The sequence below is a fragment of the Papaver somniferum genome, unplaced genomic scaffold (genome assembly GCF_003573695.1).
Source record: "Papaver somniferum cultivar HN1 unplaced genomic scaffold, ASM357369v1 unplaced-scaffold_19, whole genome shotgun sequence".
Lineage (NCBI taxonomy): Eukaryota > Viridiplantae > Streptophyta > Magnoliopsida > Ranunculales > Papaveraceae > Papaver > Papaver somniferum.
The window spans coordinates 15,880,102-15,897,044 of NW_020628818.1; the positions used below are offsets into that span (position 1 = coordinate 15,880,102).

Consider the following 16,943-nt stretch of genomic DNA (forward strand, 5'->3'; position numbering starts at 1 on the left):
CCAAAGTATAACCATCTTGATACTCAAGAATCACTAACCGTACAATTCGACCCCCTGCATCAAATCATCCGAATCTTGGTGGTGATCCCACCAGATAACACGGACCCATCAAAAAAATCTGATGTTACACACTTGATATTGGTAAAGGGTAGTTAAGACATTTCGACCAATATGCTATCTATTCCTTTTTTTTTCCCTTTGGTATTAACAAACAAATGGAGTATAAAATTCTCTGCTCTCTACTCATATTCTTGGAAGCTCTCTTTCTCTTACATTTTCATTTCTATATATTCTGGGGTAAGAAATTTCCAAGAAATTGTGATTTTTTTATTTGAATTTTCTTCTGTTCCCTGATCGTTTTTATTTGGTTCAGATTTTGATTTTGATTTTTTAACATTTTTTTTTCATGATTCAATTTGGAGTAGAAATGGAGATCGATAGAGCAATCAAAGGAAGTGAAGATACGAGATTGAAAACTAAGTATGATAACGCAATCTATGTTATCCAAAGAGCTCTTGCTTTGTACAAGTAAGTTAATCTGATTCGTTATATTCATGAAATTTTGTGATTCATCTTTAAATTCTTAATGTTTGATTAGTTTGATAACGAGTTTGAGTGTTTTTTTAGGGTTTCTATTAAGATTTTACACTAGTGTGTGTGCTTCTGGTTTTTAAGTACAGCTAAATTTGTAGTTTGTTTGAGATTATGAGTGTACTGGACCAGATGTATGGATTTGGATGTTTATTGTTGAAATTTAGTTGACTGAGAAATTGCATGGATGTGCATGTTTTTAGTTTGGGAAATATTAGTAATCTGCTAGTGTTGATGTTTGAAAGCATTTGATTTCTTGAATATATTCTTTCTTGTTGGGTTATGGATTTTATGATTTGTTTCCAAAAACTTGGGAATTGAGATGTGAGTAATTTGGTGGAAAGAATGTCAATTGCTTAAAAGAGAACTGTCGTGAAAGAAGTTTGAGTGTGATGTGATGTTGTTTTGCTTATTGACTTAAATGCATTTAAGAGAATATGCCCAACACCAACCGTTAGGAACAGTTCTTTTCACAGGTGTAGATGTTATGCTTTTTGGTTTTAGGATTGGATATTTATATGTTCCAAATGAAGAATGATGGATCCACTTTATTGGTAACTCCGTTCACCTAGTTTTTTAGAAATGATTCTTATGGCTTTGGTTGGTAGATATTGGCACTAACTGTCGGAGGCATTGACAACTGTTCACTTGATTTTTAGGGCCTTAGGGACATGTTATTATATTGTCTGAGATAAGGAAATGATTTGCTCTAGTAGCCTTTATTAGGATGGTAAAGTTACAGGGGGTTAGTCAATCGAGATTTGTGGAGATTTCGAAAGAATTTTAGAGACTTCTAAAATCTCCTGTTAGGCGATCGAGAGTTCTTCAAAATCTCAAACAATCTCTGTTATTGGATTGTGACTCTCTAAAAGTCTTCAGAACTCTCTGTTATTGGATTTGGAATTTGAAATCAATGACTTATAGTTTTGAGAGACTTGTAGAGACTTTTATTATAAAACATACCATAAATGGCTAAAAAGAAGTCTCTCCTAAGTAAGTGATATTTTGAGAGATTTTGTTCTTTTTCCTTTCTTTAAGGATTAAAATATCAAAATATTGAAAACAATAACCAAATAAGCTACAATTAAATTCCAGAACCTAATAAGTTTCCAAGAGATTCAAATCCCTCATGTTCGTCTCGTTTCGATTTTATTGGCAAAATGGTTACAATTTATGTTAGCCATGCATGGAATAATACATTTTCATTGAAATATTCATATATTCATTTTGTAAAATAAATAAATATATTTTTTGTCTCCTGTGTGTAAGCTGAAATTCGTATATGTTTTATTGTCTAAATGAATCATCATAATTCCCTGAAAATCATTCAGAGAGTCTCTCAAAATCTCTAAACTCACGGAGAGTCACCCAAAATCTCTTGCATAAAAAGTATATGAATGTCTCTACTAATCCCAATTGACTAATCCCCTGTTAGTTTTTTAGTTTAGGTATATATGGCGTCTTTGTTGCATACAGTTCACTTGAATTATGAATCTGAGTCATTAATGACTTGAGAACAAGGTCATAATTGCAGTCACTGGTTTCTATCTCGACAGGTTTGAAGAGGTCGCCTTCAGCTTTAACGGAGGAAAAGATTCAACGGTAGTTTATCCTAAAGTTAAAAATTTATAATTAATTACATCAAATACCTGGACTTGGATTTGAAATGAATATGTGTTTGCAGGTTTTACTGCATCTTCTAAGGGCCGGTTATTATCTGCATAAAAAGAAACCTGATAGTTCTACTGGGACTCCAAAAAACTGTGATGAAAAATTTCCGTTAAGAACTATCTACTTTGAGAGCCCTTCTGCTTTTCCTGAGATCAACTCTTTCACTTATGAAGCAGCCGAAACGTAAGATATTTCTCATTGGTATTTTTTTTCAGAAAAATGTATTATCCTTTAGGCATGGTGTGTTTACTTTCTCCCTGTTTTCTTTTCTTTGCGCAGTTATGGCTTGCAAATCGAAGTTATTCGGCTAGATTTCAAGTCTGGCTTGGAGTCTTTAATAAAGGAAAAACCAACTGCAGCTATATTTCTTGGTACCCGAATTGGTGACCCAAATGCGGTATGTATTGGGTACACTGTGATGCTGTGACACATAGTATTACTCCAGCCTATACGATGTCTGCTATAATTCTTCGAGCATTATCATAAAGACTGGCTCTGATTGTGTGCAGGTTGGCCAAGAACAGTTTTCCCCTAGTTCTCCTGGATGGCCACCCTTCATGAGAGTGAATCCCATCCTGGATTGGTCTTATAGGTTCCTTCTTGACCAAACTTGTTCAGGATTCCACTTAGGATTAATCCACATTCTTTATATGTTAGTTGTTGGTTATTTCGAGTTGGTTTATATGTTGCGGAGATGGTGATGCTTATAACTTGATTTGTCTTTGATACAGGGATGTTTGGGCTTTTCTCTTAACTTGTCAAGTGCCATACTGCAGTCTTTATGACCAGGGGTAATATTTATGTTAACAAATTTTAATTTCATGTGATCCCTACATACAGAGCATGTTTGGAGTTTCTCACTAGATTCAATCTTAGAATCTTAATTTTTATATCAAATGTTTCTCCTTTAAATACTGTATCTGATCCCTATGTGTATATACAAAGGAAGGGTTTGTCTTTTCTTCTGCTTGGAGTTTCAAATTAGATTCAATATTAGATACTCTAGATTTTGACGTTAGTAGTTTCTCTTTTTACAGTTATACTTCAATAGGGAGCATATATGATACAGTTCCAAATGCATTATTGTGCATTGATGATTCCTCCTCCAGTAAAGAGAATTTCAAACCCGCGTACAAGCTTATAGATGGAAGGCTAGAAAGAGCTGGTAGAGCTAAAAAATGTTATCCATCGGCTTCTGGGGATGGTCCAGTCATTAGCAATGGTCTGACTGGTGTGGATTCTCATCAGGCGGGTACTCTGACAGCCTCAATCATCTCTGTTGGTGATGAGATTCTGTAAGTCCTTGGTTTCTGTACATCTAGTATTAGTTTATTGTGATTGCTCTCCTTACCGTTCTTTTGTTTTCTATTTTTTGTGCTATGCTGAAATATTCATCTTTCAATTAAGGAGTTTAACTCAATCATCTCGAAACCTAGCATACCTCCAGCTATAAACAATGACTTTGGTCTTATTAATGTAGTTCTTTGGAATATAGGCTAGTTCACGTTAGTAATATGGATTTCCTATTGATGGCCTGAAGTGTTTCTGATGTATTCTTTTCCTCCACTTCCATAGCTCAGGTTCGGCACTGTTGAGGACCAAGTGGGACCATCGTTATGCAAAAAGTTACATTCTATAGGCTGGGCTGTATCGCGTACTGCCGTGGTTCGCAATGATGTAAGATGCTTATAACATGGATGGCTGTTGGTGAAATTGTTGGTGTAGGAAAACTGTTCACACTTCAACACTTTGATCACTTGCTTACTGTTTTTTTCGCGCATATCCAGGAGCTGGATAAGTCAACCATTATTTTGCACGACTAGGAGATTAAGAGTTGACCCGATTGAATTTGACTACTTATCAAAATATTAAGCCAGAAAATTTAATGTGAACCATTTGATCTGTCACATTCCTCCATAGATACGTATAACTTTTTTACTTCTGTAAAATGTATTAGACTTGTGATTTGATCACTGATTCGCTATATAGGTTGAAGAGGAATCCCTTGAATCTGAATTAACGTTGCTAAGTCGGTCCTTAAAATAGTAGTTGGCAGAAATCATCTCCCGTGCCTTTGCATAAAGCTTCAAAGCTTCCAGAGTATTTATTATTATAGGATTAACTTTCACATCTGTTTTTGATAAAAGGGACCATCTGCAATTATCAATATGTTGTTTGTTTGATTCTGATAAGCTTCAGAGACCAGTTCTCCTCATGTACAATTACTAGATAATGACCAATAGAGTTGTTAATCTTGAAGCACCCTTTATTTATTTCTTCTTATTGTCTTCTTAACCTTTCACATAGCATCTTGTAGCGTGTGCATTTATCCCAATTCAATGCCAATGGCCAAGTGTGCGACATTGCTCTGTTTGAACTAGAGGCCTAACTGGTGGTTTTGTTGATATACTTTAAATTGCAGATAGATTCTGTAGCTGAAGAAGTTGAACGTCAGAAGTCTTCTGCTGATATGGTAGACTTTGCAAATTGCTGGATGATTTTTATTTATTTTTTTAAAATTTATTTGCTTCAAGATTTCTTTACATAGTACTTCGGCATTGAAGAATAAACCTAAACCTTGCCCATGATCAAATTTGAAATGATTCTTGCAGGTGTTTCTATTTGGAGGTGTGGGCTCTTTGCATTCAGATGTCTCTATGGCAGGCATTGCAAAAGCCTTTGGAGTTCGTACGGTAAGCCACATTGCTGCAGTGGATTCATCTATTGTCAGAGCCCTCTCTTATAATTGCTATAAGCATGGGAAAGTTTTGGTTTGACTGTGATACTTACCTGTTGTATTTGTGTTTATTATCTATTTAAACCTTCATGATTATATAGTGGTAACTGCAACGTTTGAAAGGGATACCATACCACTATACATATATCTGCACTAATAGCGCAAGATTCTGAAGACCCTGTATTTTTGTTGTTTACTACGCATCTCGCAGGTTAGAAAAATAAAAATTTAACAACAATAGTGACATATAAACTCGCATAAGCATGAAGCTTTACATTCACTTCCTTTTTTTCTTTTCTTTTTTCTTACCCTTTTTTTTTGCTGTAAGTATGAAATTTAAAAATAAATAAAATACAAACACAGTGACTTCATAGGTGAAACTCCAATGGGTATGCCAATAAAACCAAACCAGACATTTTACAGTATACTTGATAGGAATTGCATATAGGTGTGGCTTGATTATCCATTCAGCCTTAATAAGTTTGATATTCTTGGCTAGATGGGAGAGGGAAAGTTTCTTAGCAAACTGGTCCATATCTTTCTACAGTATCATCCTTGATTCTTGATACTTCAAGTCATCTTGTACTAAATGGTGCTTGTACGATAGTGTTGGATGTTAGAAGTATTCATTATTTTTGCTTTGATTATAGGCTCCTGATGAAGAATTTGAAGAGTATCTCAGGCATCTTACTGGGGACCAGTGTACTGGTGATCGTAATGAGGTAATGTGATTTTCAAAATAATTACATAGTTTATTCTGTAGTTTCATTAGCTCCAAAGGATGTTTCTCCATTAGCTTATCTTTAACTTTAGCTGCATTGGTTGCCTTAACATGCAACAACATATTCAGATTCTCCGTCTTTTGATGATAGAGTCAGTAATCATAAGATACTGTAATTTTTGTGACATTTCGATTCCGTACAATTAACATCAATAGGAAGGCTGGGTATTCATGGCTTTTCATTTCTTCGCGCGTTCATGTTCAAATTACTATATGGAGCGACTTCCAAGTTCTGGAAAGGTGCTTTTGATGCTAAAATTGGTTTTGATCTGTGTTGCTTTGTTTTCAGATGGCTCAGTTGCCTGAAGGCATCACTGAATTGTTGCACCATGAAATGCTACCGGTCCCTTTGGTATGTGTCCGCTGGTCATACATATTTGTATTTTGTGTTATTACTTACATTTCTACAGCTGTTAACTTGATTTATCTCCGATGTTCTGTGCCAAAGAAATGGATGCTGAGCTGTAAACTGTTAAAGAATATGATTGATTTCCATGTTCTAGGTTTTGATTATCTTCATTTGGCGCAGTATTATAACTTCTAAGTAAGTTATTTATGTTTACTGCAGATTAAATGCCAAAATGTGATCATTCTTTCTGCTACAAATGTTGATGAGCTGGACAAGCAATGGGACTGTCTGATTGGATCAGAAAGCTCTAGCAGCCAGCTAAAGTTAATGCCCCCTTTTTTGTCAAAGCATCTTAGCACTGCTCTTGCTGATGTATGTGGTAACATTGGTATATTGTGTTTTCACATATCTGTCATCTATGAAACATGTGCCATCTGTATTCTTTTTGCACGCTACATTGATATATCGCATTGACGTGTGCACTTCCCAAACTGCATAACAAGCACTCACCATTTTCTGTTAAAATACCTAGCTCATGATCCCTTCAACTCATCTTACTTTGTTGTCACGAGCAGTGAGGAAGTTTAACTGCATTTGATGTATGCTGACATCCACTATTGTTTTATGTTACGCAGGTAAAAATTGCTCAATTTGTTTCACAATTATGTCTTGAATTCCCGGATATTCGCATCGGTAAGACTAAGTGACCTGTCTATCCACTCTAATAAGGATGCTTATCATGAAAATGTGGAAGCTTGCTGATTTCTTAAACTTTTACTGTGCTTCACTGCAAAAATGCAGGATGTTACCGCAAATCCAGAATGGGACCCCAAATTGTCAGCTTCGTAGGGAAGGTATGTGGAACACAATTTAGCTAAGCACTCTCAATTTTTATTCCTATTTTTCCTCTTTTGCATCTTAAGTTTACCATCTTTAGTTGTAAAGCCATATTCTTATGTGCAACAGGACCATGCGAGAATGGAACTAGCTGTAAAAGCATTGCGCCAGAAATTTCATCCGGAAGCTTTCTCTGACATCAGCTGTGGGTGACTCTGCTCATATCCACTGCACTGACAGCAACTCTGGAGTATGGAAGGAGCAAAAGTCTGCTTGTTCTCTGAAGTTCCAGTATTCTTGAACTGAAAGGATTTTCGCTCCTTAGTCCAGATTCGAATGATGAATAGTAAAGAGTCTCCTTCAGCGCCTGAAGTGGAATATGAAGGAAGCAAAGGAGAGGAGGAACACAATTGGTCGACAACCTTATTGATAGAAGTAACAGAATTGTAAAATAATTCAAATATGTTCATGACCAATGATTCCACTTGACAAGCTCAGTTAAATTTTTTACACAGTTTTTCTAATCTGCTCTTATCTCCCTGAATCCCAACGAAACCGAATCCGACCTGGAGAAACCTTGCAGAATGTTGCTTTCAGCTAAGTTGTCTGTCACGGGTAAGAAACCCAGTGTTCTTCAAGTATTTGAGTTACTAAGTAAGGTACTACTACTGATAAGGTCATGAATTTGAGATCGAGGGACAGGAATGGTACCATTTTCGACAAAAAAAAGAAAAGAAAAGGATCATCATACCATTATATAATAATAATCAAATAATTAAGATAATCATGAAGTTTATCATAGATTGTTTTTTTATTACTAGTTTTCGTGGACTCTTTATCACTAACATCTTAGTATCACTTTATTCATAAGATAACAAATAAATAAAAAATAGCGTGAAATCCTGAACTATATAAATCACACTCCAGTACACCCACATGTTTCAGAGTATAAAATGAAGCTTCGTTACCCTTTTATCATGTCCCATGTACATAATCACATCCGACAAACTCTGCCAAATAGGCCAGGCCACTTCTAAGGTTCAGTCACTCACTCATCATCAATCAGCAGCAGTCCCCATTGATGTCTTGTGTACCGCAATCTCATACCCATCTTCACCTTCATCTCCATCAAGATCTTGTTCTTGCTCTTGTCCTTTCTCTGGTGTTTGTTGTTGTGGTTCAGATGACGAGTTATTATGCAGAATAACCCTTCTGTTGTTTTTCTGTTTATAAAGTTCTTCAAGTTGATCAAAATACGGGCATGTCTTTGAATCTTCCGGTCTTTTCTTGTTACTCTCTTTCACCTTCTTGTAGTATTTGTTAATGTTCTCCCATTTCTCTTTACATCTCTTGGCATTTCTATTATATCCTAGTTTTTTCATCCCAGTTGAAACCTCCTCCCATAACGGTCCTTTAGGACCATTATCTTGATACTTTGCTTCAAGGTCCGTTCTCATTTTAATCAGAGCTTCAATCTCCACCTTTGGCCATCTCGAAGAACTAATTCTCGGAGGAAAACTATTCTCATCCTTATTCCCATTATTGTTATTATCTGATGATGGCCTTATTATTGGTGGCGGGTTGTCATCAATTTTCTCCTGCTCCTGTAAATTAGGCACTGGAATTATCTGATTATTATTACTACTAGGTGTAGGCTGTTGAGATGTTGACGACGATGACATTTTCTGCAAGAATGCAATGACAGCCGCATCTTTGGCTGCAGCAATAGATCTTTCTTGGATTAAAATCTCGTGTTCTCGATTAATTCTCGCTAATTCTTGCATCTTCCATTGCTCTTCCTTCACCATACGTTGATGTTCATATTTCTCTATAGCTTCCAAGAATTCCTTTTGCAACGTTTCCTGCTTTTGTATAACTCCGTTCATTAGATTCTCAAAGAAAATCGTCAATTTCCTTTTCTTATTTTGCGTTGGAGTACCTTCCGAGTCTTCACCGCCCAACGAGAACATAGAAGAGGAGGTTGACGGTGAAGTCGTCATAAATTCAGTAGTCGTACTAATATTTGGTAGCTTAGATGGAATTGGAATAGCGGTAGTAATAGTGGTGGGTTGGGATGAATTAGTAATAGTAATTGGATCCGTGGGTGCCATCAATGTTGCAGCAGGAGGTAAAGATGAAGCTTGCTTTATATCCGCCGGGAGTGATGATGATGATGATGAGGGGAATTGATTCTCTAAAGCTTCTAATTGATCAAAGAATCTATAGGTTTTGCCATCTTGTTTTGTAGATCTTCCATCTTTAGTTCTTTTATGATATTTGTAGACATTCTCAAACTTCTCTTTGCATTTCTTTGCATTTCTATGGTAGCCAAGATCTGCCAATTTTCTAAAAATTTGGAAGAACTAGAAAAAATCAGTTCTTTCTCACAGTAGCATAATGGAGAGCTTAAATAGTTTAAAGGTTGACAAAAACAAATAAATAAAAATCAAGAAAAGATTCAAAAGGAAAAAGACAACAGAAGAGAGAATAATCAGACAGCTTTAATGGGACTACTTGTTCTCTCTTTCAAGTTACCATGAAAGAAAACAAAGAAAAGAGTACTGGTGCTGATTGAGAAGATGATAAAAATCATAACTTCACAGATCCCAAAGTTCATGATAAGACTATGATTATTGTCTATGTTGTTAACACCAATGCAACTGAATAACATAATAAAAATGGAACAAATGAAACATAGTATATAGATAGATAGATCCAGGATTAATTCAAGAATTCAAAGAATTATTACCTGGAAACTTCTTCCCAGAGTGGGCCTTTAAGAGTTGAATCTCTGAAGATAACATCCATATCAGACCTTATCTTTAACAAAGCCATAGTTTCTTGCCGAGGCCACCGACTTCCACCGCTTGAATTCCGGTCACCTTCTTCACTTAAACCACCTGCAGTGATTCTTAATCTCTCATTTTCTGGGAAATCAACATTCATCGAACCACTTTCATTGTTGACACTACTAGTTGCAGCAGCAGCACCGCCGGAATTGCCAATCAAACTAGACATCTCGTGAAGAGAAATTATTATAATTTACAGCTACAAAAATAAATATCTTCTTGTAAGTGAATTTGTACTACTACTAACTCGATCTCTCAAAACTTTTTTATTTTGTTTTGTTTGTTGCTTCAGTTATATGGAATCTGTAACAATTTATCTTGTTGGTTACTCATCTTTTTCTACTTGTGGTTTGTTTCTCTCTCTTGCTGTAATAAGAAAAAGAAGAACGTGGGTTGAGATGCTCTCATGGTATTCATAAAAATGGCAGGAGAAGAAGATTAGAAGGAAGTAAAAAAAAAAAAAAGTTAAAAGAATTTCGTCATCAGCAGTAACAGCTGCAGATAGCGACGATGGTGATAACAAGTTGGTTTTGTCTGTCCAGCTAAATATAGTTAAAAGCCGACTCATGTAGGTCATCCCTTGCTTTTTGTGCCCTTTCGGTTTTTAGGGTCAGTTTTCATTTTATTACCCCTAACGCTCCTAGTAGCCTAGTTGGCCATGGGGTTGATTTTTTGTTTTTTCACACCTTGTAAATCATGATCCGGATATCCCTTCTGGTTAAATTAATTACTTTACTGGTCTTCTTGTTTGGAGAAGGCGAGTTTTGAACTTAGGTCATCACTGGTATCATCGTCCAGTAACACCGGTTATTGTTAAGAAATTGCAATTTGACAAGAGCAATGATATGTGAAGAAGATTAAAAATCATGTGATATTATGGTACTATTGACAAGACAAATCAAAATATCCTTGAGGCGAGTAAATCTAGATGGCCCAAAGTTTTTATTCTTTTCTTTATGAACCTTTTCTGTTTTCAGCATCTTGCGGAACCTACACCGAAAATTTTACATACTACTAGTAGTTTTACTGCAAGCTCATCATCATACTCACAAGCACGGGCAAATTTTTAAATGCTTCTTTCCGACTTCCCTTATTAAAAATCGGCCAAGTACAAGTTGTGCTTTACATCTTGGTTAGTCTAATCGAGCGCAGCCTTGAACGGCGCCAGATATCCTAATGGCCGAGTAGCACGACTTGTTTAAATCTTGATACACTTGTTTATGGTGTCTTCACACTCTACCCACTGAAAATTAACTAGTGGATAACCCAAGACATGATGGCACCGCATTGTTGAGGTGGTGGCGGAGGTGCTGCTGGTGAAGAGATTCTGACCACCTTGTATCTCTCTTTTGCTACCTTCCATCCTGAAACAACCAAAACTTTACTGGTAACAGATTATGTATGTCTATGATAATAGAGATGAGGAAACAGATTCCGTGTGTTGCTTGCGACTTGTGAGAGCAAGATAATCAGACTTTCGTAGAGATATATATAGATAGGTACTACACATTGAACTACAATACTACTCCAATACGCAACAAAGTAGAAGCACCCACAAAGAAATTAGCAATGCTTATGCTAAGCAGACTTTTCTGTTAATTAATAAACCATCTATCTAATCATGTCTAAATCATTGACTTAACAAATTTGTTTTCGGACCATGGCAAATTGGTGAATTATATAGGAAAGACGGTGCAGCTAGGTGAAGCATGAAAAGTGTACCGATATCAGGAGAGCATTTCAAAGAAAAGTTCGCCGTAGTATTGTTGCCCTAGCCTAGGCCCCTAGGTTGTAATAGTGAACTGCCACAATTTAAATTTTTCCAGAAATTTAAAAAACATCTGAAGTTTATTTTTTCTCGAGGTAATGAAATTTCTGCTTGGCATTTTCACAAACAGTTAAAGTGTGTTACTGAGAGATTTTGTAATGAAGAGAACTGTACCTGATTAAGGTGGTGGTGAGAGCAGCACAATTAGTGAATGGTGGTGATGGTGTTGCTGGTTATTACGGTGGTGGTGGTGAAGGTTTGGAGGAGGAAATAGCACCGCCATGAGGAAACGAGTCTCAGTTAAAAAAACAAAATAGTTATTACAAATTTATTTCGGTTATTAGGTAGGCCAGTGAATAACACAAACACGGAGGTGCATTCACTTATTTGGCTTCCTACAAGTCTAAATTACCCTTGCTTGTTATATTTAACTACCCCTAGAGTAAGCTTTTTTAAAGAGAAGGGGTACACTAGTCTTTTAAGGTGCACAAACACGTACCAAAGATGATTAACTTCAAAATGGCAATCCTTTCATAGGCCCGCATGTCATAAATTAACATCTGTTTTTTTTTTGTGAACTAAAATTCGCCATTTACAATTTTATCCACAAATACTCTGAATTATAACGTGTTTAGATATCAGAAGTTGTTTTTTTTGACTTCCAGGAATCCAATTCTACCACATAATTTTAAATGATTTCTAAAAATAAAAAAAGTTAACTTTTTCCAAATCAATACTTCTGCAAGAATAAAAACATTTTTGCTTCAAGTATCCACGCATATTTTTAGAGATGAAAAACTCTTATAAATTCCAACGTAACTTCCGGTGAATGGTCAATTTTTATCCGGATACATTTAGGTACGATAACATCACAAAATTATTAATCCCATGTTACATAGGTTTAACTTTGAACGAACCATGTGCTTCTTATACCGAACGCGAATTGTATCCGCTGATTAGAAGCAATCCAGAGCGTCTAGCGAGATGGAAGGTGGAGCTAAGCTTCATCTCTAACTCACTTGGACAGCAATGTTGATTTGTCGGTTCCTAGAATTGAACACTTTGATTGCAATGTTGATGTGTAAATCTTATTATCAAAACATATAACAGTAAAGTGACTAACAGGGTTGAGGGGGCCATGTGGACGAATAATGTTCATCAATGTAGTCAAGCTAGTGGGACCCGTTGTGGTTATTTCATGAACTTCACACATTAAATTTTAGTATTTATATGCAAGAATGTCAAAACGAATAATGTACTACTGTATTTCAAGATGGAGGATTTGATCTACCTTTTTTTATTGTTTTCTTTGCATGTGAAGTGGTTTGCTTCTTTGCCACATCCTAGGCGGGTATAGTAGATGATGCCATTAAAAATTCACCGAAAAACAAGAATCAAGATATAGAAACTCCTCCCAACGAAGAAGAGCACCCAACATTTGCTATATGTTAGTATACTTAACAGGCTTAAGTTAATTGGGATCAGCAGAGATATTAGGAGATTCTTTATGTAAAAGATTTTGGATGACTTTCCGTGTGTGTAGAGATTTTGGGAGACTCTCTGAATGATTTTTTAGGAATCATGGTGATTTACAGAGACAACAAAACATATCGAATTTCACCTTATACACATAAAACAAGTAGGACATTTATTTTTACACAATGAAAAAGAAAGAAAAAAGTCTCCCAAAATATAACTATTTTAAGGGAACGCGCAATTGAGGAATATTATAAATCCGTGGGAGATATGGATCACTACTCCCATCCTACTTCATCTGCTAAGGAGTGATTTTCTGGTGCAACAATACCAAAATACCCATTCACTTAATAAAATTACAATTATGCCATTACATCAAAATAAAAACTTAAATCCTAAAATTCTATATCCCCATTCTCATTCTCTTCAGGCATTAGTCTTTTAGGAGATAAAAAAAATTCAACGATTCCGCGACGATTCAAAAATTTCTTCGTCGATTAATCAAATCTATAAACATGCCTCCCCGAAAGAAGAAACCCAATCCCCAACCCCGAATCGAATGCGAATAAACTTCAAGAACAATGATTGAAACAGATTGCTTACGAAGAAGACGACAATTCCGACGATCAACCGCTGAATCAAATGGCTTCCGTGAGAAGGTATGTGTTACTTAGTCGTTTATAACTGTTTTCATTGATTTAAAAAACGGGTTTCGGTTAGAATTGCAAATCCTAACTTCAAATTTTCAGTTACAGTGAGAATGCCGACATTGAGTATTCGTTGAATGCAATGCAAGAATAGATTTACGGTGCTGGTTATTATATGAATATTGTGCCGGTTTGGTTTTGAAAAATCCCCAGAATCTGCATGTTCAAAAACGGCATAGAGTTTAGGTTGAATAAAATGGCGGTTTTATTTACCAGGTCGTTAGATCCTATGCCGGCATTAGCCATTTTGTGTTTAGAAACCATGTTGAAAATACATCTTCTCCGTCATAGATGTGTTTTCATTTTGAATGCCGGCATATTTATCAGGTCGTTATGTAGCTGTTCAATGCCGGCTTCACTTTTTCAATGCCGGTACTTAAGTTATCTGTGCTATATAGGTTATATCTTTTGTTATAATCTTACATAATGCTACATGAATGTTATTGTTGAAACTCTTTTGGAATGTTGTTTTGATCATATAATCTTGTTTTTCCTGGATTCTATTAAGACATACGCGTAAACTATTTAGAAATGTAAGACATATTCATAAATTGTTTAGAAATGTAACCACTATCGCGGGTATCACAGATGCACTTAACACTTGCATCAAGCCTTTGAACTCCTAGGCGACCCTATTAGACGAGTTATAGTCTCGTGAGGTTTACATAGAGATCTACCCACAAAACCCGCATAAAAACTTCTAAAACCACCAATCTTCCTCCGAGGAATCCGAGTCCGATACACCCACCATGAAGTCAGGGGCATACTCCGTAATTTTGGATAACATGAAGTGATAGCTTGCATCAAATGCGAATGCTCCCCCCTTTTTATCCAAGTAACGCGCTTTCACGGCTTCATGCTACAAAAACACAAACACAATCACAATCTTACTTTGTTACTGGTGTTTATTTGGAAGATCAAACAACATGGATTACGTAAACTAAACTACAAAAAATACTTACAAATTGTTCAATGGACAAGCTAACGTGGCTAGCATTCAAAATCCGTGTTAGTGGAATATTAAATTTCGGCTTTCTAGGTGAATGCAAAACTATGTCGGTTTTTTACTTTACAATTTATACTCATATTTTAACGTATAAAGTTGTTCCGGCATAATAATATAAAAACAAAGCAATGCCGGAACAGTGGTGCCATTCTCGATATCTACACAACAATGCCGGATTATCGTCTACAAAGTTATCATTCTCTATGATTGTTCAACGTATATCAATATTGTTAGAAAAATTGAAATCCATGCCGGTAGAATATTTTTTGGAATATTCCGTGGTTGGTGAAAAGTATATTTGCTTCCCCGGCATAATAATATATAAAAAAAAAAGCAATGCCGGAACAGTGGTGCCGGTATGCTCGATATCTACACAACAATGCCGGATTTGCGTCTGCAAAGTTATCATTCTTTGTGGTTGTTTCAGCGTATATCGGCATTGTTAGAAAAATTGATATCCATGCCGGCAGAATATTTTTTGGAATATTCCGTGGTTGGTGAAAAGTATATTTGCTTCCGGCATTGATTTTTATAATTAAAAAATGCCGTAACTAATTTCAAAATGGGGGATATAATTTTTTGGCATGGTTGTACCATGAATACCATGTCGCTAAAGACAATTTCGGCATTGTAATCATACTAATTCCATGCCAGAAGTGAGTTTTTTTCAAATGCGGAAATGGCGTATTCGAAGAAAAAATATCAAATTTCTATATATTAGTAAGTATACCTAAGTATCTGGAGTACTCTGTACTGTTCTTAGTACGATTGAGGGTGAATTCAATGGAAAGGAAATGGAAATCGACGGAGATTGAACGGATAATGGTAACTTCTGCCGCAATAGCCTACAATTTCATTAATTCATACTTGCCCTAAAACAGGGTTTCATTACATCTTAAATACTCAAAAGATTGGAAGATAAAACTCTAATAACAACTAATCTAAACCTAACGCGTGTTTCAATCTCAACAGGAAACAAATGCCAAATGATCAGCCGACACGTCACGATTAATAAGGCAATTGATAAGGGCAGACGAACGTTTATTCGGGGCAGCTAAGAGTAAACTAGAGAAATAGAAGGTATATGACAACTCCCTCCCCATCAGCAGATCCCTGTCCTCAAGGATGGAATTTAGTGAAATGGTGAGCTATGTGTTTTGCATCCTCCCATGTAGCATTTGCGGATGAAGAGTTGGTCCACTGAATAAGTAGTTGAGGCACAAATACTCCATGACGCGGGATAGTTCTTGAGGCCTGGGCAGCTGCAGGAATGACAAGAAATTGTCCATCTGTATCTAAAACAGGTAGTGCAAGAGAAGGGATGTGAGTTGTACCAATGTGTTGCTTCAGCTGGGATACATGGAAGACATGGTGAATCCTTGATTTTGCTGGCAAGTGTAGCTTGTAAGCAGGTAGACCAATTTTTTGTACTATCTCAAATTGCCCATAGTATTTGGAAGCAAGTTTCAAGTTTCTTTTGAGAGCCACAGATGCTTGCCTATATGGTTGCAGTTTCAAGTAAACCTTGTCCCCTACAGAGAAAACTCTGTCAGTTCTCTTCTGGTCACCAAAAAAATTCATTCTCTCTTGATATTTGTGTAGAGAATCTTTGAGTAAGGCAAGCACATCATCCCTTTTCTTTAAAAAAGATTCAACTTCAGTAACATAGGCGGTGGCAGTGGATGAAAAAGCTAAGTGTGGTGGGAGATAGCCATACAAGGCTTGAAATGGGCACATCTTCAAGCTGGTGTGATAATTGGTGTTATACCACCATTCTTCAAGTGGAAGCCATAAATGCCATTTCTTGGTCTGGTGACCACACACACATCTCAAGTAACTTTCAAGGCAAGAGTTTACTCTCTCAGTTTGACCATCAGTTTGTAGATGGTAAGCTGTACTGAGGTGCAGCTGAGTGACAAGAGCTTTAAAAAGGTCTTGCCAAAAGTTGCTGGTGAAGATCTTTTCTCTGTCAGAAACAATAGAAGATGACAGACCATGAAGCTTGAAAACCTGTGAGATGAATTCCCTAGAAACAGAAGAAGCAGTGTATGGATGGTTTAGACCAATGAAGTGGTTGTACATTGTAAATCTGTCAACTACCACCAGAATAACTGATATTCTCTCACTCATTGGTAATCCCTCAATTAAATCCATTGAGATGTGCTGTCAGG

General features: G+C 36.3%; 2 protein-coding genes and 1 long non-coding RNA gene across 3 annotated transcripts; 1 reads left to right on the plus strand and 2 right to left on the minus strand.

Moving 5' to 3' along the window:
• The first annotated feature begins 209 nt into the window (after positions 1 to 209).
• Positions 210 to 7,490, plus strand: LOC113339031 (FAD synthase-like). Its single transcript, XM_026584433.1, has 17 exons — positions 210 to 297; positions 426 to 528; positions 2,148 to 2,193; positions 2,276 to 2,445; positions 2,542 to 2,659; positions 2,772 to 2,854; positions 2,994 to 3,053; positions 3,300 to 3,557; positions 3,843 to 3,939; positions 4,685 to 4,735; positions 4,875 to 4,955; positions 5,650 to 5,721; positions 6,070 to 6,132; positions 6,349 to 6,501; positions 6,765 to 6,822; positions 6,931 to 6,983; positions 7,096 to 7,490. Exons 1-17 carry the CDS (start codon positions 216 to 218, stop codon positions 7,177 to 7,179), a joined length of 1,632 nt encoding a protein of 543 aa, XP_026440218.1. The 5' UTR covers positions 210 to 215; the 3' UTR covers positions 7,180 to 7,490.
• A 207-nt stretch (positions 7,491 to 7,697) lies between these two features.
• On the minus strand, positions 7,698 to 10,265 carry LOC113339032 (trihelix transcription factor GT-2-like). The gene is made up of 2 exons (XM_026584434.1): positions 9,716 to 10,265; positions 7,698 to 9,312 (listed from the first exon to the last, which is right to left on the minus strand). The coding sequence occupies exons 1-2, from the start codon at positions 9,982 to 9,984 to the stop codon at positions 8,025 to 8,027; spliced, it is 1,557 nt and encodes a 518-aa protein (XP_026440219.1). The 5' UTR covers positions 9,985 to 10,265; the 3' UTR covers positions 7,698 to 8,024.
• A 407-nt stretch (positions 10,266 to 10,672) lies between these two features.
• Positions 10,673 to 11,965, minus strand: LOC113338386. Its single transcript, XR_003354753.1, has 2 exons — positions 11,758 to 11,965; positions 10,673 to 11,179 (listed from the first exon to the last, which is right to left on the minus strand). It is a non-coding gene; the product is annotated as an uncharacterized LOC113338386 (long non-coding RNA).
• Positions 11,966 to 16,943: the final 4,978 nt, after the last annotated feature.

Coding starts and splice junctions, on each gene's coding strand:
- LOC113339031 (XM_026584433.1), top strand. CDS start 216: ATGGAGTATAAAATTCTCTGCTCTCTACTCATATTCTTGGAAGCTCTC. Junction 2,446..2,541: donor ACTTATGAAGCAGCCGAAAC/GTAAGATATTTC, acceptor TTCTTTGCGCAG/TTATGGCTTGCAAATCGAAG. Junction 3,054..3,299: donor TGCAGTCTTTATGACCAGGG/GTAATATTTATG, acceptor CTCTTTTTACAG/TTATACTTCAATAGGGAGCA.
- LOC113339032 (XM_026584434.1), bottom strand. CDS start 9,984: ATGTCTAGTTTGATTGGCAATTCCGGCGGTGCTGCTGCTGCAACTAGT. Junction 9,313..9,715: donor CTCTGGGAAGAAGTTTCCAG/GTAATAATTCTT, acceptor CCAAATTTTTAG/AAAATTGGCAGATCTTGGCT.